The sequence below is a fragment of the Lissotriton helveticus genome, chromosome 11, assembly GCF_964261635.1.
Source record: "Lissotriton helveticus chromosome 11, aLisHel1.1, whole genome shotgun sequence".
NCBI classification, from domain to species: domain Eukaryota; kingdom Metazoa; phylum Chordata; class Amphibia; order Caudata; family Salamandridae; genus Lissotriton; species Lissotriton helveticus.
This window is the reverse complement of record NC_136072.1, coordinates 923,943,885-923,967,500: the sequence shown is the minus strand read 5'-3', so window position 1 is coordinate 923,967,500 and position 23,616 is coordinate 923,943,885. Positions and strand designations below refer to the sequence as shown.

Below are 23,616 nucleotides of genomic sequence, written 5' to 3'. Positions count from 1 at the left end.
AACCTCTGAACAGGTACACATATTAACAATGCTGAAGAAGCAGCCACAGCTCTAGTAGAATAAGCCTCGAGTGCAGAGGAACCTTGTTCATAACTCATAGCAGAGCCTAAATATCAATGAAATCCACATGAACCAATCTGTTTGCACACACTTTTCCTTACCCTAGTAGGCTCAAGCCCAAAGAGGAGATTGTTAGCTACTCAGAAAGAATTAGTATAATGACGGATCGCATTCCTTGGTTCAAGTGTATAGAGATGGTCCTCTTTTTTGAAGAACTAGGGTGGGGGAATAAAAGCAAAGTAACATCTGGACTCTTGAAATACAAAAGCAACTTTAGTAAAAATAAAGGTCTCACCCTTAACCCCTTCGCTGCTAGGCCTGCCTTCCTCCCCAGTGAAAAAGCACTTTTTGTCAGCTATTTGGGATAGTTAGCGCTTATGCCCCTGTAACCTTTTGTCTACATAAGGTATTCAAGCCAAATTTGCGTCTTTTTCTTCCAACGTCCTGAGGATTCTAAAGGTACCCAGGGTTTGTGGATTCTCCTGAAGGGGATCCAGAAATTAGCCAAAAAACAGCTACATTTTTTTTTGGGGTGGCCGGGGTGAATGAGAAAAAAAGTACTGCAGAAGAAAGCATCTGGTTTTTCCCCCTGCAAATGGTATCAACAAAGGATTTGTTATGCTAAAATCACCATCTTCTCAGCTTTTGGGAACAGACACACTTTTGTCAGAAAACCAATGTTTTAGCACAGTTTTTGGCATTTTACTGGGACATGGCCTATTTTTGTGCTTTCAACTTCCTTCCAGTTAGTGATAGAAATGAGTGCAAAAGCAATAATGTATCCCGTAAAGCTATACATTTCTGAGAAGTAGACAAGGGCGGCTCCTCCACAATGGCGGAGGAGCATTGCCACACTAGCTCAGAGCCAACAGGATAAAACATAAAACAATATTTCAGTATTGTTTTATTTTTAAACCGCTGTATCAGCCAGCAGGTGCATGGGGGCGCTAAGCCATGGGAGGAGGAGGAGGAGTGCTAGTGCACTCCCTAAGTGCTCTTGTGTGTTTGGTCAGCCATTTCAGGCTGACCAAAACTCACATGCTCTCTAACGGTTAGAGACATGCCACAGACTCCCTGATCTGAGCAGGGCATCTTTCTAGCCTGTTCAGGCCAACCCCTGTGCTGCTTTGCTGCATAGGGATTGGACAGGAACTCTGTGACTATTCTGCAGTGTCTGCTGTGACAAGGAAGTCCCAGCACCAAGGCACGACGTAGCCGGTGGCCGGTAGCAGGTAAGTGTAACTTTAATGTTAATAATCTTATTCTTATTATGTTTCCCCTCACCCTCCAATGTGCTCTGTCCTGCACTCACCCCCTCTCCCTCACCTCGACTTTTTGTATGTGGCGGCTGCCACTGAAAGTAGACAAAATTCTAAATTCAGCAAGGGCTCATTTGTGTAGATCCTTCAAAGTTTTCCTATAGAAACTAACAGTTGAAATAAAAAAAGATGGAAATTGAGTTGAAAAAAAGCCATTCGTGCCACAGTCTTCAACTGTAACTTCTTCTAAGTATGGCGGCAATATACTGTTACATTCGCTGGACCCTTCTGGTTGCGGGGTTATATAAGACCTGTAGGTTCACATTCTCGGCGATGCTTTACGCTTTCTCGATCACAATGAATCCTGTCTTTTAATGCTTCTTGACCGATCATCATTGTTTGACACAGTCAAACATGAAACCCTCCTGAACCTCTTAGAACTTAGCATGGGTCTCTCTGGTACAGTCTTTAAACGGTTCTGCTCATTCCGACAAAACAGATCTCAATGAGTCCTATTCAATCATGACTTATCCAATCAGACACCGGTCACCATCGGCGTTCCCCAAGGTTCTTCACTTTCATCCACCCTGTTTAATCTTTACAATAAACCCCTGACTGAAATCCTCAAACACTCCAACATCTCCTACCATATGTACGCTGATGATACGAAATTGTACATGCGGATTACCTCCCCTAACGACATTAGCACTCTCAAAAACATCTTAAACAAAACTCAACATTGGTTAACACTTAACCACCTCAAACTTAACGCCCTCAAAACACAATTCCTATTAATCTCGCCTCCCAACCCCACCTCGAACATCAAAGATTGGCTCCCACTACTCACAGCCTTAAACTGTACCCCACATATTGTTGATTCAGCAAAATCCATAGGAATAACACTAAACCACAAACTCTCCATGATGAATCACATCAGATCCACAACTAGAGGGACCAATTTCTATCTCCACGTCTTAAGAAAACTAAAGCCTTTCCTGCCCAATGCAGATCTCAAGATGGCGGTTCAGGCTCTCGTGATCTCCAAACTGGACTATGAGAATGCTACCCTTATTGGCCTACCGAAAATAAGACTAGCACCTCTGAGGGCTACCCTCCAAGCTGCTCCACGGCATTTGTTTGCTGTAACACTTTTTGCCCTAAGTGGGTTGGGTATGCCCAGACGTGGGTCCCTTGCTCACTGTGCCACTGGATTCAAGCTAGCCTGGGTGAAGAAGGGTGACACACCCTGAAACCGGTCCCAGGATGCTTGTTTCTGGTCCAGGGAGAACCAAGCCTGGCAGTTCAGTCTGATCTGTTCCCATGGGGCACAGGGTCAAGAATGATTACATATGGCTGGGTCCAAACTGGGGTGGCGTAGTGGGCAAAAATACAATGGATTTAACCCAGATCACTTGACTGGGGGAGAAGGTTTGTATAATTCAGCATTCCGACCATCATTTGTTGCAGTTACACTTTGCGGAAGTTACTTAGAATTCGACTGGGGGAGAATGTGTGCATTGTTAGCATTCCATCCATCATTTGTTTGCTGTAACACAGCTCATCACAGACGTAAAGAAAAATGATCACATCACCCCAGCTCTCCACTCTCTGAACTGGCTATCTTATGAATCTAGGATCCACCTAAAAATAGCATGCATGACATACAAAGCCATCCAACACAACACTCCTCGCTATCTGGCTCAGAAACTGGTGCTATCCAGAAGTAATATGGCTTCTCGTAGTACATGCTCCCTACTGCTGAAACCTCCAAAATTTCACAAAAAGAAAACCTATAAGAGATCTTTCTCTGGAATTGCCCCAAGATTTTGGAACTCTCTTCCCCCAGAGATCTGGACCATCCCTTCATTCGCACTTATAAAAAACGAAGTAAAAATTAGACTACTGAATAATCTCCTTCCTATCCATGCCAATTTGATTTCTTTGCTGGTGTTTTCACTATGTCTCTTTGTATTATCTTTTCATGCAGTATATTCTATATTTTGCTCCCTGTATATTTGATGCTATTTATTAGGTTGTACAGCGCTTTGACACCAACATTTTGGTCATGTTCGCGCTTTATAAAACTTTATAAATAACAAATAAATAAATAAAGATGCTGAGGTACCCAGAACCAGTAACTGAGCTGTGCCTTGCAATGGGTTTTCATTGTGTCCCGGGTATATAGCAATTCATTTGGTAACATATAAAGAGTAAAAAATAGGTATCAAGGACACCTATGTATTTCCGAAATGCGACACAAAATATAGAGTTTAAAAGCAGTGGTTATTTGCACATCTCCGAAATTGTGGGTATCCATACTAGAAAGTGCATTAGATGACATTTTTCAAAATGACTTATTTTTTACACATTGTCGTACATTTTAAGGCAGTAATGCACAGAACGTCAATTGATAAAACCACTTGTTCTACTATTCTGTGCTACCATGAGTCTCCCGATACAAAATGGTCCCTCACTTGTGTAGGTAGACCTAGTGACTGTGACAGTAAACGGATCAAAACACAACATGGACACATCACATTTTTCAAGTGAAAACAGACCCTATTTTTGCAATGTGCCTAGCTGTGGATTTTGGACCCTACCTCTGCCGGTACCCAAAAAAAAACTAGCAAACCTGCACATTTTTTTTTAATCTAGACATCCAGGGGAATCCAGGATGGGGTGACTTGTGTGGCTCTCACCAGGTTCTGTTACCCAGACTACCTTGCAAACCTCAAACTTTGTAAAAAAGTAACATATTTCCCTCACATTTCTGTGATGGAAAGTTCTGGAATCAGCAGGTAACCACAAACTTCCACCCACCCAGCATTCCCCCAAGTCTCCCGATAAAAATGGCATCTCACTCTAGGGACACCTGGCAAAACCAGACATTTCTGAAAACTAAACACCCGAGGGAGTCCAAGGAGGTGTGGCTTACACTGACCTCCCCCAACATTTTCCTACCCAGGGTAGGAAACCATTGGGGGATCCATGCAAGCCACACATCCTTGGAGTCAACTGGGTGTCTAGTTTTCAGAAATGTCTGGTTTTGACAGGTTTCCCTAGATGTCCGCCGAGCTTGGGACCGAAAAAACAGGTGATCCCCCTTGCAAAACCACATTGTTTTGTGATTGATCATTCTGATACCTCCACAATACGCTTTGGGCCCTTCCTGATGCAGGCACTTGGGCCACCCATGCAAGTGAGGTAGCATTTTTATCAGGAGACCTGGGGGAACGCTGGATGTCTGGAAATTTGAGCGGGCCCAGTGATCCAACAGCTTTCCCACACATAAATGTGAGGAAAATGTGATTTTTTTTAGCTAAATTTGCAGGGGATTCTGGATAAGAAAACATTGGGGAATCTACGCAAGCCACACCTCCCTAGACTCCTATGCGTGTCTAGTTCTCATAAATGCCTGTTTTTTGTAGGTTTTCCTCTATGGTCACCAAGCCGAGACCAAAAACACAGGTTACCCTCTTGAAAATCAGGTCGTTTTGTGATAGAACCTGTGTTTTTAGTCCCAGGCTTGCAGACATCTATGGAAACCTAAAAATCCAGACATTTGTGAAATAACCCCCATCTGGTCCCCAAGGTGGCCAGAAAGACTGGCCCATTTGTATTTTAGAGGGGGGGGGGGGAAATTGGCATTCCCACTGTGGGCAGCCCCCATCAAACTTATTAAATGAACACATAATCCCTGGTGCCTAATGGTCTTTCTTCACCCGCAGGGTGGGCTGTTGAACAAATCCCCGAGGGGGGACAGAAAGACTGTCCAATTTGTGTTGGGGTGGGGGGCACTGGCATGCCCCCAACCCTATGTATAAAAAGAAAATAATCCCTGGTGCTTTCTTTCCCTCCTCGAGGGTGGCAGATCAGGGGCTATTGCCCCCATCTGCCTTCTGAGGGAGGCAGAAGGACTGTCAAATTTGTTTGAGGGGGTGGGGGGCACTGGTATGTCCATTCTAGGCAACCCCATCCCTACGTATAATAATAAAAAGGAAACAATCCCTGGTGCCTAGGGGGCTTACTGATCTTGCCCCCAGAAAGGCAGATCAGAGGCTATTGCCCCATCGGCCTCCCATGGGAGGGGGGGTAGAAGACTGTGGCAATTTTGTTTTGGGGGTGGAGGCATTGGCATACCCATTACAGGCAGTACCCACCCCTGAACTATGAAACAAAATAGTCCCTGGCTTAATAGTTGGCCTTTTGTCCCCCCAGTGGGGGGCAGATCTGGGGCTATTGCCTGCATATGCTGAAAATATTACGGGGGTGCAAAAGCCCTTACTCAAGGGGCCGCTCTCCCCCCCTGGTGTCTAGTTTTGGATCCCTGCTTGGCAATCACCCTCCTACAGTGATCCCGAAGCATGGATCCAATAGGGAGGGGTACCATTTGAAAGGGAAGATTCTCCTCTTTCGAATGATACCTCTCCTGTCTGCCTATGTGTTTGGGGGTCTGAGATCGCCCCACGAACACCTAGGCAGTCAAAGTGAAACGAGACGAGCACGCTGATCGTCATTTCACAGAAAACCCAGAACAGCCTCAGGAACTGGAGAAGCTATTCCACAGCTCCCGAGGCTGTTTTGGAATAAAGGAAATCCCTCTTGTGCCCGCACCAGAGGGACTCCCAGTGCGATGTGTGCGGGAGTCACCCGACACACACAAGAACCCTTCCGTCGTAAGGCTCCTGCGCGTCCGACGCACCAAATGGGTTAAAGTAACATTACTTTCAGAAACCATAGTAAAGAGGAAAGAACCTACAACTAACTAAACACTCTAGCAGATGTGATGACCAACTGAAAATCCATCTTCCATGATTCAAATGTTATCAAATAGGAACAACGGGTCTCCAATAGATGGCACATCAAAAAACTAAATTAAAGCCCATGCCAGCAAAATAAAAGGAGTGGGAGGTAACAAGTTACGTACATTTCTATGCCATCTAGAAACGACAAGCAACTTAAATAATGAAACCTGGTCTGGCATAGAAAACAGTCAAACTGCTAACAACCCTTCGCTGTGCTAACACTAAACCCTTCTTACACTATGGACAAAACAAACTGAAGCATATACACAGTCTGTGCTGACAATGGATCATTAACAGAAGGCGAACACTAAATCTCAAACACCTTCCATCTGCTTGAATACACTGATTTAGTGGAAGAGTGTGATCTCACTAAAAAGCCTTCCATCAACTCCTGAGGTAAACTATATGCAAACCTCTTACGTTTCAGGCTTTCAAACTGAGTACTCAAGTTGGAATTAAATAACTTTCCACTCCACTTGAGGTAGAATGTCGTCTCAAAACCAATCTAAACAACTGTCTCCACTTGAGATGTAACATGCCTTGGTACAAAGCCTCCTTGCCCCGGAACAATGAAGAACGTCATGCAAGTTGTAAAGATGAACTAAATGCATAGCTCTCAGAATCAGAGGAGGATGACGACACACAAAGCAGATGAAATATCTATGGAAAAATCTGAGTTATGTGCTAACGACTCCCCGATGGGACAATCTAAATAGTAAATAAGATTGCATTTCCTGTTCTTGGTGTTGGCAAAACAGATCTACCTACGGATGAAGCTTACGTTAGTGACTAATACAGTATAACCTGCTTAGGAAGGACACTATCCAATTCCCCCTAATCACTGTATGAACTGATAAGTCTCATTTTCTGATCTATGAAGCAATCTCAAATGTGTAGCACTTCTTTACACAATTCGGCTGAGCCCTGCCTGTTTATATTAAAAGATTACACTTGTGTTGTATGTCAATGTCTGTACCTGATAAAGGAAAAACCTCAAAGCTAACTTAATAGCCCTCAAGTCTAGAACAGTTATATGCCTCCATGACTACAAACCGGACCGCTGACCATTTATGGACAAATTGCCACATAAGCTCCCCAAGCGTGTAGAGACACATATGTTACTATTATCATCTAGTAAGGTGTGACCTGAGGGGTGATTTCTCCACCGGTGGCACATTTGTCCACCAACACAAGGTGTGAAGTATTTGATAAGTAATAACAATGTCCTCCTTTAGGCTGCTGTAAAATTGATGTCCATGACTGCAGCATGGCAACATAATCAGAGAAATGCAGACTGCCAGCAGTCCTAAAAGACACAACACAGATCCAGCAGCTGCTGGCAGAACTTAGAAATTTCAGCACCATATTAGAAATATGCAGCAATCTGCTCGGAGGAGGGAATGGTCTGAGGAATTCTGTATAAAAAATAGCATGCAATGACAAAGGACAAGATGAGATTTATTCACTTGATGGAAAAGAGCAGTTTGTGTAAAACATAACTTACAGGAAAAGCTGAAGACTCCCAGGGGGGTTTTCAACAACCGGTCATCTAGAGAAGATCACAGAAAAAGATAATGTATAATGTAGATAAGACACAACCACATTCATGACCTTTCTAAATACCCTCAGCTGGAGACAATCCAAAAAGAAGCACGTTCAACTGCAATTATATGACCCCTAAAGTGAATGTGAGATAGTTTCTGTGGTCCAATCCTGAAGATCCAAAGACAAAAATCTAATGCTACTCTTGTAGGAAACATATTCTTGCTGCAGGGTCATTTTATGTTATTACTTGGTAAAACGCCTGGTTACGCCAATACGGAGGGTCCCACGCTAGGTTTTCTCCTTTACCGTCAATAATAACGTATACAACTAGCTGGCCATAGTCATTAAATGACTGTGGATTGCCTGAAGAACCAGGTTTTCAGATTCCTATGAAGAAGCACTTCTGAGGGCTGCATATTGAGATCGAGAAGGAGAAGGTTCCATGTTTTAGCCACAAGGAGACTAAAGGTTCTAGAACCCAAATGAGCTCTGTGAACTTTGGGAATCGTCACTTCAGCAGTTCCAGACGATCTAAGACTGCGATGGGGCCGATAGAGTTTAATCGAGGGGGAACAGGAATCCACGACCGTTACCATTTAGGATTCTATGACAGTAACATAAGGCTTTGAAGACCACTCTGTCCTGCATTGGGAGCCAACGGAGCTTTACAAGGAACGCCTAGGAATATTAAGGAGCATACTGTAGCGTTATTCTGCACAATCTGCAACATTGTTATCTGCCCTTGGAGACCGCAAGATAAAGGACATTGCAGTAGTCCATGTGAGACACTATCAACGCCTGGATGATAGTTTTCTTGGCTGACTCTGGCAGCAACTCTAAGATTGGGCGAAGCATCTTCAAGATGCCAAAGTAAGTGCCAGCCAGAGATGAGATCTGGTGGTCAAAGGACAGTGAAGTGTCAAACCAAACCCCCAGATTTTTAATTATAGGTTTGGGGACAGGGACCTGCCCCCGTTCAGGGGGCCACCACACAGAAGACCAAATGGATGATTCCTTGCCAACCAAATGAATCTCAGTCTTTTCAGCATTTAATTGCAAATAGCTAGAAGTCATTCATTTTGCAAGGTCCACCAGGCACGCTCTAAACTTTGCATCATCAGCATATGAAAATATCTTCACCCCATGACGTTCCACAATCTCTGCCAGAGGGCACATAAAGACATTAAACAGGGGCGGACTCAGAGCCGAGCCCTGAGGCACCCCTTGCAACAGGGAGCAAATCTCAGACTTGTAGGACTGCTGGATGACCAGGAAAGAATGGTCATGCAGGAAATCTTTGATCTAGTCAAATGTGCCGCCCCCAACTCATAGATCCCATAGACGTTCCGGAAGAAGGCTGTGGGGGACCATATCAAATGTGGCGCTTAAATCCAACAGGATCAGAGCCACTGTCTTGCCCTCATCTGCAGACAGTCACAAAGATTAGGAAGCTAGAAGCAAAGCCGATTCGGTACTGTACATGGATCTAAATCCTGACTGAGTTTCATATAGCAGATTATTTCCTTCAATATATACTTCATTAACTGGAGGTTAAATAATTTTTCTGCCATCTTAGCAAAGAGAGGAAGCAAGGAGACAAGTCTCAGATATTCTGGGAGTCATCATTTTAAATCTCTCCTGTGTGGTCTAGAAACCAGAAGCAAGTCCAAACATCCAGACCTGGATGCTGGTATTCATCCTTCTTGTGCATTCTAAAATACCAGGGATAATACCTCTTGCCTCTAAGTTCCTCTGGGAAGATTTCTAATGCACCCTTTTTCAAGAGAGAAGCAATCCCTTCCATTGCAATGTTTTTGTGTAGGGAGTTGGGGAGGCCTTTTCTGGAATTGAAAAGAATAACGTTTGCATGCAATTTAATGGGCCTATCGGTCGAAGGTTATGGTGAACCACCTTTAAATAAGTATTTTTAAAATGACAGGCCATTCGCCATGATGGATACTGGTAGGATGGAATTCAAGAACTCGGAGAGGTTTTAGATAGACTGTGGTTGTTACAGATCAAGAAGTGGTTGCAGCTTGTCAATTTGTTTCACAGATTTAATTCCAGAAGCCACAAAAGGGCTATTGTAGCAGCTGCTGATGAGGAACAGGAGGGTGCTACAGCCAGGCGAACTGATGGCTACAACCTTTAAAACGCCAACACTGCTGATGTAACTTGAAGGCCAGGGATGCTAAACTGAGGGCCAGGACTATTAAAAGCAAGAACTTTTAAACAATGGCTGCACTGCTCAGATGCATATGTTGTTGCTAAAGACATCAATTTCAACAAAGCATGGGTATACCAGACAATCATACAGGAAGTGGTAATAGACTTTAAAGAAGAGAATATCCATACATTTAGACAGCCTATCAAGGTAGACATCCAATAAAGTAACCTTTTTTTGCACAATTAGGCCATCTGGTGTTGGGTGGGTCAAAATGTCCCAGGTGTAGTGTACAGTCGCGAACTCTGCCCTGCGTGCCCGACTGCAAGTATTTTGTATCCGAATCTTCCGATTTTGGCTCCAGCCTCATATTAATCTACCATGTGATCCAATGCCTACCCTGTCCTTGACATATGTCTTGACATAAGACTGCTCCTGGATCTAGAATACACCATGCGTAATCTCCGCAGAGACAAATTGACTTCTGTCCTTTCCCGAGTTTGGGTGTATAGTGTGGTGGAAGCATAATATATCAGTATGACTTACAGTCACGGCATAGTATGATAGGTCTTTTTACCTGGGTCATATTAATGGGAGCCTAATCCTAAATTTTCACTTCTGACCCAGAATCATAGTGCTGTGAAAGCAGAATCCTGGTGCTGAGACCCTGTGTGCTTGCAAGCTAGTGGAGTTTGGTATGCATTTTATGAGCGCCTGACTGACCCACAGTGAAAAAGGCCCATAGGGTTCCATTTTGGATGTCATGGCCTGTTCATGCACATAAGATAGAAGAGACAGTGCTTTCCCAGACAGTGGAATTGTATTGCTAACATACCTTTGACTGGAGAAAGGGAACCCAGACACCGAAGTGGAGAAAGAGGAGACAGGACTTGCCTTAGAAAGTTAATACAGTTCTTTCTGACACAGAGGTAGGAGTGGGGGCGGGACTGGGGTTCATGCTGTCAGGGAGGAGAAAGGGTCCTTTTGAATGGGAGCCACCCGTTTCTCTCTTGATAATCACTATTAAGTCTGTCTGCTGATACCCAAATGCAGACTGCTCTCACCTCGTTGTGCCTCTGTTGTGGGTGTTCCAACTTGGAGCTCCAGTGAAGAGCATCATCTAGAAAAAGGGTGAGGATGGATGACTGCCTGAGAAGACACATGAAAAGGGTACTGATCAAAACTGGTTCGAAAAAGACAGACAGAAACTACACATCCCCTATCCACCAATTATGTATAAAAGTGGGAGCTGCTGAACCACTTGTTCCAATTCTAGGTTCTCTCTGGCCAAGGAGAGGGTGTTCCACAGAATACCCAGAAGACTATTGGGCAACCAAGGCTGGTGTCTTCCTGGCAGCCAGCTTCTAAGAGATGAGGGGATATCACTAGGATTCTGATCTGAAGGAGGAACAGTTTGACTTGTCCTGGGAATCTACTGAACTATGCCTCAGCAAGAGAGAATGAGCGAGCCAACCTTGCCGGAGGAGCTGACTGCTGGAGCTAGAAGCAGTTGACACTCACATAGGGGTCCACCCACCAGAGACTCTCAGACTGTGTGATTGAAGTTGTGGACCAGTCCCCGCGATCCTTGGAGGAACCGCAGCACTTCCAAAGCATGCCAGATGAGCCTCCCATGTCTTCCGCGCCATGGCACTCATGGATGTGTGTACAAAAGGGGGTGGTGATGGACGGAGCATCTGAACCAATCAAACACTCACACCCAGTCAACAGTTCTGGGTTTAATCCATCACCATTCTTTAGCCCATTCTGCCACCCCAGTTCAGACATGGCCATATGCAAATCAGTCTGACCCTGTGCCTCATGGGAACAGTCCAGCCCGAACTGCCAAGCCATGCCTTCCCTGGACCGGAAACAAGCTTCCTAGGACCGGTTTCTGGCATTTCAGCCGTCTTCAGCCAGGCTTGCTTGAATCCAGTGGCAAAGTGAGCAAGGGACTCACGTCTGAGCATACCCTGCCAACTTATGGCGAACAAAGCGGTACAAAAGGGGGTGGTGATGGACGGTGGGAAGGGTATGCCCAGACGTGGGGCCCGTGCTCACTAAGCCACTGGAGTCAAGCTGTCCTGGCTGAAGACGGCTGATAGCCAGAAACCGGTCCTAGGATGCTTGATTCTGGTCCAGGAAAGACATGGCTTGGCAGTTCGGTCTGGACTTTTCCCATGAGGCACAGGGTCAAGACTGATTTGCATATGGCCATGTCTGAACTGGGGTGGCTTGGTGAGCAAAATAACGATGGATTAAACCCAGATCTGTGACTGGGGGTGAATGTTTTGCCATTGTGCACCATTCCGTCCATCATCTTGTGTGTTTTACTCATGGATGTGTTCCAGTTTGGTTGGCTTCAGGGAAGCCAGGACTCTGTACTGTGGTGTCCCAGTCACCCCAAAAGTGACGATGTGGTGCTCACCTAAGATACTCCCACATCAAGAGTCAAGGACGGCACTGACCCCAAAGGTACCAAGCAGGCTATGAGCCCTGAAGAATGACGCCGTACGCTCAAGGCACTAAATGCAGCATTAGCACCTGGCAACCCAGATGTTGAATACCTCTGGAACCAAACCAGATGACTCATTGTGGTCAATCAGGTCTCAGATGTACCCCATCATCGCCAGATGCCTTGAATCTAGAGATAAGGACTGGTAATCTGCCTCCAAACAAGGATGTCCTGGATTGACTGAAAGCATCCTCTCTGTAGGAGTCGGTTCATCTGAGAATGTGAGCCATGTCCGCCCTGAGACCTTGCCGGGCCCAGAACAGGGCCACTGTCAGAAGCTGCCACTCCAGCGCTGTCCTAAGAGGACTCAGCCTGCAGCTTACCCAACCAGAGCAGGACTACCACAGACTTACCTGTTGTCTTGTGTGTCACTGACGGAGATCAGTTATGGCTACATCCCTCTAGGAGAGAATATACAGGCTTTTCTGTCCCACAGAGTAACTGTGATGTGAGAGAGAGAGAGACAGACAGAGGCAGAGACAGAGCGAGAGCTGCATCTGATCTGGAGACTATACAAGCAGAAACCCAAGCCCATAGAGTAGAGGGATAAGGGGTGCGGACACCTATCAGGGGCCTTTTCTTGATGCACCTGAGCATCGTGTATCTAATGCATTGCTGTAGTATATAATATTGTGCCTTTCCGTAAAATAGAGTACTAACCTCCCTGTGAAAACTCCCCATCACTCCCATGAGAGTCAAAGTGCTGAAAGGGATGTACTTGGCCCAAGTTTGCAGAGCCATAGTAGGATGGACCCAGGACAGAAAAGTCAATCAACCCCAACCTGCAACTTCAGTAGCCCCCCTGCCTGCCCCCAACCCCCTTGAACAGGGGCTGACAGGTAAATCAGACAGAGCTAGCTTGTAGTTGCTTGATAGTAACCTTGCTGCCGCAGATCAGACTGTTCGGAGTTGAAACTATTTCTGAGACAATACAGAAAGATAATTAGCTTTGATCGGTCACTATATCATTTTAATGTGATAGTGTATATATACATACATATATATTCAATTATGATTAAACAAACAAAAGAATTCCAGGAATTCAGAAAAAACGTGCTCGTTCATTTTTCACCATCATAGCTATTTTCATATCTTGAATATCCCATGGCACAATGCTCAGACACAAGATACATACTTGTGTGCAAGAAGTATTCAAATCTATTTTTTACTGTGTTTTTAGCAACTAAGCTGTGGCTCCTGAATCACCTTCCTTGTAAATCAAAGGGGGAGTCATTGCTCAGTGGTATGCAATTAGAACTTGGGGCCTGATTTAGAGTTTGGCGGACAGGTACTTCATCACAAGTGCCATAGGGTATGTCGTCTCTCAATCTGCAAGCCCTTTCTGTTTACCAGTAGGTGTGTAGTCATTTCATCTACAGGCAAGACTGGAAACTAAGTTAAATCACAGCTTTGCGCGCCAGTACTGTGTATTAATCTTAATTTGTTAAGTGATACGCCACTTCCCTGCGCACATGTGCGCTATAGCCAGTGTACTTTATTTTTGGAAGATGGCTGTGGCATCAGCTGCAGGGTGCTGATAATAGAAAAGAGCCTATAGGTCACTAGTAAAGGAGTCACCATAAAATCTTTACACTACTTTTATGTCCAGACGTCTTCATTCTCTGTGTATGCGGAGTTTACACAGGACTAATCAGTGAGAAAAAAGGAGAAGGCAAGCTCATACCTAGGCAAACAGGTTACTATGTGCAGCCTTGCAAAATCTGCATCGCTACCAGAGAAAGCATAAGCATGGAGAGGTTGAGGTTTTCAGTGTCAAAAGACACAGCAAATAACTATTTATAGGCTTGACTGATATACACATAGGAAGAGTCAAGACCAAGTTAAGGTCCCATTGGGGCATCACAAATAGTTTGGGAGGGAACATTTGTGCCAAACTCAAATCAACCACACCTGATGATTTAAACAAGGATGGCTGGTCAGGCAAACGGAAAAAGGCTGAAAGGGGAGACAAATAACCTTTTACAGTACGCACTGCAATGGTTAGCTTGTAAGGGGCAGTGTTTCGGGTACCACACCATACAAAAATGTATTCAAACTCAGAACACAAAACAAGGATTTAGTGGAAGAGAGTCATCCACCACATCGGTCGGCAAATAACTGTCAATTGCTGCCAATCTCCAGGCATGGAGGTCTAAGTTATGGAGGATCAGATAAAATACCCTGCTACTGGGACAGGAGATCCTCCCAAAGTGGTAGCTGGACCCAAGAACAGATGCTCATTCTCAGTAGTTCTGGTTACCATGATCTCCTGACCCAGTCTGTGGCAATTAGGTTAAGCGGGAAATGGTCATTCTTGATCTGCTTTAGAACACTGGACTGGAGAGAGAGTGGCATACATGAGTTCCTTAATCCACTCTAATTTTAACGAGTCCCCGGTCTAATGCTCTTGCAAACTTATCGGCACTGTGCATTTTCAATGGTGACAAATAGATTTAGCTAGGGCTCTCCCCACTGATCAAATACACCCTGCATCACCTCATGATACAAATTCCACAGAAAGATGTTCTCCTGCTCAAGGCACCTCCAGCGACAAACCCTCTTAGCATGCAGGAGCCACCTCTGCCCAGCTTGTTGCAATACCACAAGGCAGTGGTGTTGTATGTGAGCGCCTGCACCAGCTTCCCCCAATAGATGGTAGGAAAGCGTTCAGGGTGAAACTAATGGCTCAAGCTCGAGGAGCTAGATGGGGAGCCAACTATCCGCTAGAGAAGAGAGATCTCTGACCTCCACCTCCTGTAAATGACTTCCAAATAAGTAGTGATTTATCAGTCACAACTGGGAGATCTTGGTGCAAATGGGAGAGGGTCTGCGATAGGGCAGAAGAGGATTGATTAGCCACCACCAAAAGTAGATCCTGGCCCGTCTCCCTCAAGATCTGCATGGAATCAGAGGCAGCCTTCAAGCTGGCCCACTGGGATTTGAGATTCCACTTCAGAGCACATGTGCTGCTTAGCGTTGCTGATATTGAGTATACACAAGGCCAGAAGATCCACAGGCTTCAAAGCCATCATCATCCAGACCAAGGACTAAACTCAAGATATCGAGATCATTGCTCAAATGTCCCAGAGTTGCTGCGCTGGAGGAAAGACCATGAATTTGACAGTGTCCAGGGTTATCCCGAAGAATGGAAGTCTCTGTGAGGAAATCAGGTGGGACTTCGGCTTGCTTATGGTCAAACTCAACAATATTAAAAGTGCAGCCGTCATCTGGAGGTGGTCTACCACGGACTATGGTGAGCCTGCCTTCAGCATCAACGCATGGAGATATGGAAGTATGGAAATACAGGAACTATTGAACTCTGAAGATGGGCAGCAACCACCATCATCACTTTAGTGAACACCTGATGGGCTCAGCTATAGCGGAACACAGCTGATGAAGGTGTCCCTGGCTTACCCTGAACTGCAGGTAATGCCTGTGGGACTGCAGGACAGATACATGAAAATATGTGTGCTAAAAGTCCAACGATGCCATTCAGTTTCCTGGGTCCATTCTGAGTTTAATCTGCTGCAGAAAGACATTTATTGGCAAAAGGTCTAGGAGAGGCCAGTGGCTCCTGTCCATTTTGAAGCAAGGAAGTAGCATGATAAACAGCCCTCACCTTCCTCAGAGTGCGGTAGCGTGATAAACAGCCCTCACCTTCCTCAGAGTGCCGTACCCATTCAATGGCACACTTTGAGAGTAAAGGCTGTGCCTCCTGCAGCATGAGGAACAGGTAAGACTTTCTAGGGTAGGGTGCTTGGTAAGGATATCTGAATCACTGGGAGCAGGTATGTTTTATCTAACTACTTATGAGCTAATGGGTGGACAAGAGCATGTTTTCAATCTTGTAGCCAGCCAGGTGTCCACAAGGGTGTCATTGAATGTGAGCACGGGATGAAATGTTGCTGGCCAAGGTTGGAGAATCTCAGAACATTCACCTTAGTCTCAGTGGAGGGCAAATGCAATTTTAGCACCTCAGCCTACCCTCCAAACCACCACCACAAAATATGCACTCACTACTGGTGGTCCTTGTGATCAGTCAATCTCTTCGTAGGTGAGGTGTGAAGACTGCTGGCGTTTTGCAAGTCAAAGCATGGATCATTATTAGTATAGAGAGGGGGTAGCAAGCCATCTCCTTCCTCATCATCAGTATCTTGGACTGCTCGCTGTTTTGGCAGAGGCTCAGAACTAAAAAAAAGATTGGAGTACCTACATATATTTGAATCGTGGTAGAGGCACCGGGTTAGGATCAGGTAGCATGACAACTGATTGTGCTTTCGTTATTTTGTAACGTGCCCTCAGTCAAGCTCAGGTAGACTTCGATTCTGGGTTCAACATGGGCGTCGGCACTGATTGACACCAATGGAGCTGTCTACAGCCTCGGTGCGGTGGGAACTAGTGTGGATTGTGGGGCCAGTAAAGAAACATATATTGCTGTCTTTATGGGCATGGTAATGAGTCCCAAGAGAGCAGACAGTGGAAGGGGCCCTAAGACGTGCCAAAGGGAGTCAGTAGCACACTAAAGTAGTTGCAGCATAGGCTCCTTGAAGGCCTCAATTTGGTGGGGTCGACAATGGATCAGGGTATTAGAGGCACATTGGGACAAGCCGAGGTATATGTGCCAGGATCGGTGATGGCGATGGACTGTAGTTCAGATATTGACACCCTTGCACCTTCTCTCTGGAACCAGAGTAGAACAGTGGTGCTAAGTCCCACTTAGCGTTCTTGGGCTCGTGTTTACTTTGTACCTGCCGATTTTCAATAGGAAGTGGAGTGGTCACGGCAACTGCCTCGAGAAAGACAGGAGATTGGTACAATGTCCGCAATTACTTCTTAATCTTAGCAATATACAGCTTCCCCTCCTGGTCTTGGATCACCTTCAGATGCATGAGGGTACACTGATCACACAACTTGGAGTCGTGACTGAAGCCCAGCACAAAAGACGTCTCACGGTGGTCTGTGGCCAACATCTGCTTGTGGCAGTCTCGACACGGCTTAAATCCTGTGATTTTTGCAGGGTACATATTCTCCAGCATATTGTTTCGAAAACAATTTAGAAACATAGAAGATCCACAAAAGATAGAACCAAAACCTTGTTGTAAACGTATCTAGGACCCTATTTAAATATTCTCGATTTTTGCCCTTATGTGGTTATATCAAATCATATCCTATAAAGACATAAGAATCATACCCATATTAAGTCATAGCCAATGCAGTCCAAATACGGCAAGGCTACTCCCATAGACTCCTAGAAAGCACAACGGGTTCTTAAACAAACCAAGCCTCCAGCAGCCCGGGAATTCCCCCTGCTTCTGTATTGATTTGTCCTAAAACTCCTGAAACTGCGAGTTCTTAGTGACGTCTTATGTCCAACCTTACGTCAAACTCGGCACCTTCCAGGTATAAATATACCAGCATCTTCCCTAGCAAAACACACGGTGGTTTGGAGCAGATCAGCTATCTACTTGCCCGATGCCCTGCTGTAGCGAGTGCCGAAGGAAGCCGACCCTCCCATTGACGCACTGAAAGAGACGCTGTCTTTTCTCCTGCCGAGAAATCCAGTAGCACACTAAAGTAGTTGCAGCATAGGCTCCTTGAAGGCCTCAATTTGGTGGGGGTCGACAACGGATCAGGGTATTAGAGGCACATTGGGACAAGCCGAGGTATATGTGCCAGGATCGGTGATGGCGATGGACTGTAGTTCAGATATTGACAACCTTGCACCTTCTCTCTGGAACCAGAGTAGAACAGTGGTGCTAAGTCCCACTTAGCGTTTTTGTGCTCGTGTTTACTTTGTTACCTGCAGATTTTCAATAGGAAGTGGAGTGGTCACGGCAACTGCCTCGAGAAAGACAGGAGATTGGTACAATATCCGCAATTACATCTTAATCTTAGCAATATACAGCTTCCCCTCCTGGTCTTGGATCACCTTCAGATGCATGAGGGTACATTGATCACACAACTTGGAGTCGTGACTGAAGCCCAGCACAAAAGACGTCTCACGGTGGTCTGTGGCCAACATCTGCTTGTGGCAGTCTTGACACGGCTTAAATCCTGTGATTTTTGCAGGGGACATATTCTCCAGCATATTGTTTAAAAAACAATTTAGAAACATAGAAGATCCACAAAAGATAGAACCAAAACTTTGTTGTAAACGTATCTAGGACCCTATTTAAATATTCCCAATTTATGCCCTTATGTGGTTATATCAAATCATATCCTTATAAAGGCATAAGAATCATACCCATATTAAGTCATAGCCAATGCAGTCCAAATACGGCAAGGCTTCTCCCATAGACTCCTAGAAAGCACAACGCGTTCTTACACAAACCAAGCCTCCAGCAGCCCGGGAATTCCCCCTGCTTCTGTATTGATTTGCCCTAGAACTCGTAGAGTCCTGAAAGAACTGCGAGTTCTTAGTGACGTCTTATGTCCAACCTTACGTCAAACTCGGCACCTTCCAGGTATAAATATACCAGCATCTGCCCTAGCAAAACACATGGTGGTTTGGAGCAGACCAGCTATCTACTTGCCCGACGCACTGCTGTAGCGAGTGCCGAAGGAAGCCGACCCTCCCATTGACGCACTGAGAGAGACACTGTCTTTTCTCCTGCCGAAAAATCCAGCACCAGTGTTTCCCGGTCACCCTTGCGGGTTGCTGGGAGATCGAGTCCTGAGAGAGAGATACAAGACCTCCTTCATTCTATAAACAAGGTACGGAGCTGATTAGACCCTTAGAGAATTCTTGATTCAGATTCTTGGCAGAAACTATCTTAACTTAAACTGCAGCTCACTTACTCCTTCCCACGTACTAGGCTTAGGTTAGGTACACCGGGGTAGGCGTATCCTAGAAGCACCAGTTGAGTACGTTTAGTCATGATTTTATCTATGTATATATTTTATCCATTTTAAACACCGTATGGCTTAGAAACCATACCATGCTTTTACAGTATTATTTCATAATACTCCTTTTTTTATATTTCTTTTTATTAATTAAGAACACAGGAAAAATCAACAACAGGTGTCTTACTTCACAGTATGAACTACAAGTATACATACATTTGGCGAGAAATAGATGGGTAATCCCCAAGGCAAAGGCTGAAGCATGAAATAATACTGGAGTGCGGCCGTATAAAATGCAATAAGTTCAAATCCAGTCTAACCGACATTATTCAAAAGTCCACCACCCATAGGTACCAGGAGTATTGTGTTTGAGGCACTTTCGAGTGACAGGAGAAGTTAGTAAGAAGAGCAGTGGACAAAACTACGACCGCACCCAGCTCGCAGCAATTAAAAGGCCATCCATTGTAAGAAACCGTGTAAACACTACGACCTCCAGGGCCGTCCGCCCACCGAGCAGGATAACCATTTAGGAAGGCACCCATTGTCAGGATATGAATAGGATTCAAAGACATAAAACAAAAATAAAGACAATACAATAAACCCCTCCCCCCACCCTGCACCCCTGCATATGGCTATCGCTTAACCCCAACTAGCAGTGTGCCTGTCGTCCCAACTAACTAATACTAAAAGTAGTAAATTGGAGGAGGAAATCGTCATACAGGCTCCCGGACTCATAATACTCCTTTTACTGTACGCACTTTACTTTATAACAAGTATTGCAATTGTGGCAACTCACTTCTCTTGCATGAGAAAGAAGACTGTTCAATAAATAACCTCTTTTATTGAAAACGCCTGTCTCTCTATTTCTCTGCGCTTCTGGTTAAACTAAGCATGCACGATTGACTGAGTAAAATAGTTATCTATTGTTACCCCGACTCTGGAAGTATACTCCTTATTCTGGAGGGAGCAAAGTTGTCATGTTTATGCGGTTGTCAGAAAGTTTCTAGTGACCTCTGAGCTAGCTGGCATTCATAATTAAGTCTAACATATTCAATAGAGACCTAGTCAACCAAAGTCCTACGTCTAAACTATCGTTTATGTTATTCCAATGCGCAGAGCCTTTTGGGAATATAGGAACTACACTACAACTTTATCCACCAAAGGTTGGATGTTCATTTTCTATGCCATTGGGGCTATAAGGGTGACTTGCACTCACAAGTATCAAAACCAGCTTGTATCTGTTTGCAATTATGTTGCCCATTCCAGAACTTGAAGGTAAGAACTAGCTGGAAGAATCAGTTATTTACTTTTATTTCTCCCAAGACTTTTAGGATCTGGAGCACTTGCGGACCAAAGGACTTGAAGTCTGTCAGAAAACTTCATACATTGTCTGTGTATACATCCACTTGTTCCCATTCGAACCCCCTCACTTGTGCGTCGATGCAAAGCTGCTCTGCAAAAGGCTCTACATATGGTGAATAGAAACAGCAAAAGCTGCCATCCACGTCTTGTCCCCCTGTGGATCGGGAAGAGTTCTGAGGAAGCAAATTCTTAAACTCGAGTTGTGAGAGCGCAAAGAAATGAATTGACATCAGCTTGCAGGTGGTGACACTAAAATGTGGCTATGCTCAGTCACTTGTAGGGCAGTAAATAGCCAGCATGGAGAAGTTAAACGCCAAATACCAACACACGGGAGCACTGTTAAAAAATTCTCCTGCTCTCGTCTGGCACCTGGGGGATATTCTAAAAGTGAGGAATCTGCAGTTTTAAGTACCTATTAGAAAGTTAATTCGCAAAAGACCAATCTCTAGGTCTTGTTTTTAAAAAAAATATAATTTTATTGGCATTTTGTAGAAACCAATCATTTGAATACAATCCGGAGAAAAAGAAGAAGCATAAAGCAAGAATGAAAAGGGAGGCGAAACATAATACATCTACTATCACCGTCTACAATCAAGGGCGCTAGCTCCACCCATACAAAATTATCTCACCAATTATATGGAGAGTCGTTCAATATCAGTCCACCCTATGCATGCCTGTTCAAATTCTTTAGGCTGGGCAGGCATCGCTCCAGTTCACGGAAACTCAGGGAGGTGCAGAGACTGCACAGATGTAGGCAACACTAAAGAGCTAGATCTCTAGTGTCAACGGCTCTGTAACGGTCTAAAAAAGTGTGCTACGAAATCAAAGACCTCTTCGACGACTACTTCTTTCTGTCGGACTTTCCTGATGGCTTGGAGTGGGACAACTATCGCCAGGTACTTCTTTGTGAATGATCGCAGGACCTCCCTCGTGACCTGGATCTGGAATGTCGTGAGGCCTGACTGCGTCAGGCAGTGAGAAGCTCTAGGGATCACTCCCTCAGCACCGTAGGATGCACAGCGCAGCAATCCTTTCAAGTTTTGGTGTCATGATTGTGCTCCAGCTACATAAGGCAAACCAAGTGTGGGTCTGTCACCAACATCTGACAGTGACAGGCGCCGCATGGTTTAAAACCTGCCTTTCTGGTGGACATCCTCAGACCAGGAGACAAAGTCTCCAAAAAATCTTAAACACAAGGTCGAAAAAGGGTCAGTCAAAAAGTGATTTGAGGTCGCTCTCTCCAGATCTGTGCTGATGGTTTCCGAAAGTAAAGAACGGACGTCAGCGCAATGAGGTGGCACCTACATAGGCACCAAGCATGCTACGGAATGAGCCATGCAGAGCCGAACAACGCCATTTACCTGCGCGTAGGGGTTCTGTTCACCGAAGATTTCGGGATCTAGTTTCACGCTTGGGGAATATTCTAAGGTAACAAATCTGGGGCTAGAAGTCTATCAGATCCTTCAAGAACTGCTTCTTGTGAGAAGGTGTTGAGGGTGAAGAGCCACAGGGGCAGGACCGGCAGATATGGGGAGACCATAGAGCTAGTCCTGAAATGCTTGTATTGGAACCACTATCCATGGCATGATTTGCATCACTGGCATTAGAAGCTGAAAACAAAGGACAGACAGGGCGTTCCCTCCCTAAATGTTAGAGCCTCGAAAAAGAAGTCTGAACTGAGACTGGATAAAAGTATGCATATGAAACCTGCCCTTGCATCAGATGAGAGCTAGGAGCGTTTTGGCAAAACCAGATTCGGTTATTCAAGAGCTGATGATTTAAAGATATCTGACGTGTTTCACATGGCATTCAGCTTCCCCTAGACAGGAACAGAAAAAACGAAAATCAAGAGGCTGTATCATGAAGAGGACAGTCAGCACCAAAATACCCCTTACAGACCTAAGACTGGTGCCAAATTCTGCTCTGCATATCCAAGATCAAGACAGACAGAGAGGATTGTCCAGTTGGTGGTCTTTGGTACGATCAATATAAAAACAAAGGGCACTCTTTGGATCCAAATGATGGAGCCTCTCATCCTCCTTCCAGAGGTGGGCAAATTAAATAACGCAAGAAGAGTAATCACTTGACCGATGTGGAAGGGAGTCACCACCTTGGACAGGAAGGCAGCATGCCTCTGGCGAATCAGTCCGTCCTGGAAGAAGGTAGCACACAGAGGATGGACTGAAAGAACCTGCAGTTCGCTCACCCCCCAAACCGATGTAATGGCCACCAAGAAGACCATCCTGAGAGGTCAGCTATGGATGTGCTCAAAAGAGGAACCCATGAGAGAGATGAGGACCAGATGCAAGTCCCACTGGGGAATAATGAAATGAGAAGGCAGAAACATGTGCTGCAAACCTTTCAGAAACCAAGTCACAATAGGTGACTGAAACAGGGAAGGCTGATTCAGTACCTTAAAAAATGCCAAGATAGCCGCCAAATAGTCTTTAACAGTGACCAGCATGAGGTCCTGTTGGGCCAAGGACAACAAAAACAGCAACAACTTAGCCAGATGGGCATGAAGTGGCTCAATATGCTTGCCTGAACACCAAGCCACAAATTTTCCACAGGCATATTCGGACTTTGTCGAGGGACACCTGGCTGCCGGAATAATATTTACGACAACTTCGGGAGGAAGATCAAAAGTGCTCAGCTGTCGCCGTTCAATAAACAAGCAGAAGATGGAGCGTGCACAGGTTGGTGTGCAAGACACAACCCTGTTGCTGGGAGTGGAGCCTCCCAAAGGGGCAGCCTGTTTGGAGGATAGATGCTCAGACAAAACATTTCTGGACAAGAATGCTTCCGTACCCAGGCCAGAGCCACTAGGATGACTTGGGCCCTGTCAGTCCTGATCTTCTTGAGGACTCTGGGCAGGAATTGGGTCTGAGGAGAGGCATACAGAAGTCCCGGGTTCCACTCCAACAGGAATGCATCTCCTAGTGAGAACCGCTTTGAGAACTTCAACATGCAGAATTGCTAACAGTACAAGTTTTTGGCAGTGGTGAATAGATCTAGCTATGGTTCTCCCTATTCTTGGAAGAGAACTGGTGCCATCTAAATGAC

The 23,616-nt window shown here is 45.2% G+C and overlaps 1 protein-coding gene across 18 annotated transcripts in view; it reads right to left on the bottom strand.

Moving 5' to 3' along the window:
* MTMR3 (myotubularin related protein 3) overlaps window positions 1–23,616 on the bottom strand; it is a 1,335,997-nt gene that overhangs the window by 16,895 nt on the left and 1,295,486 nt on the right. The window contains exons 23-24 of one of the 18 annotated variants that reach the window (XM_078667226.1): window positions 10,898–10,982; window positions 7,629–7,673 (exon numbers count right to left, since the gene is read on the bottom strand). The exons of 16 other annotated variants lie outside the window; for them this stretch is intronic. In XM_078667226.1, coding sequence (XP_078523352.1) covers window positions 7,659–7,673; window positions 10,898–10,982 — 100 coding nt within the window. In that variant the 3' untranslated portion in view covers window positions 7,629–7,658. The remainder of the gene's footprint in view (window positions 1–7,628; window positions 7,674–10,897; window positions 10,983–23,616) is intronic. One more of the 18 variants, XM_078667227.1, reaches the window with a different exon arrangement.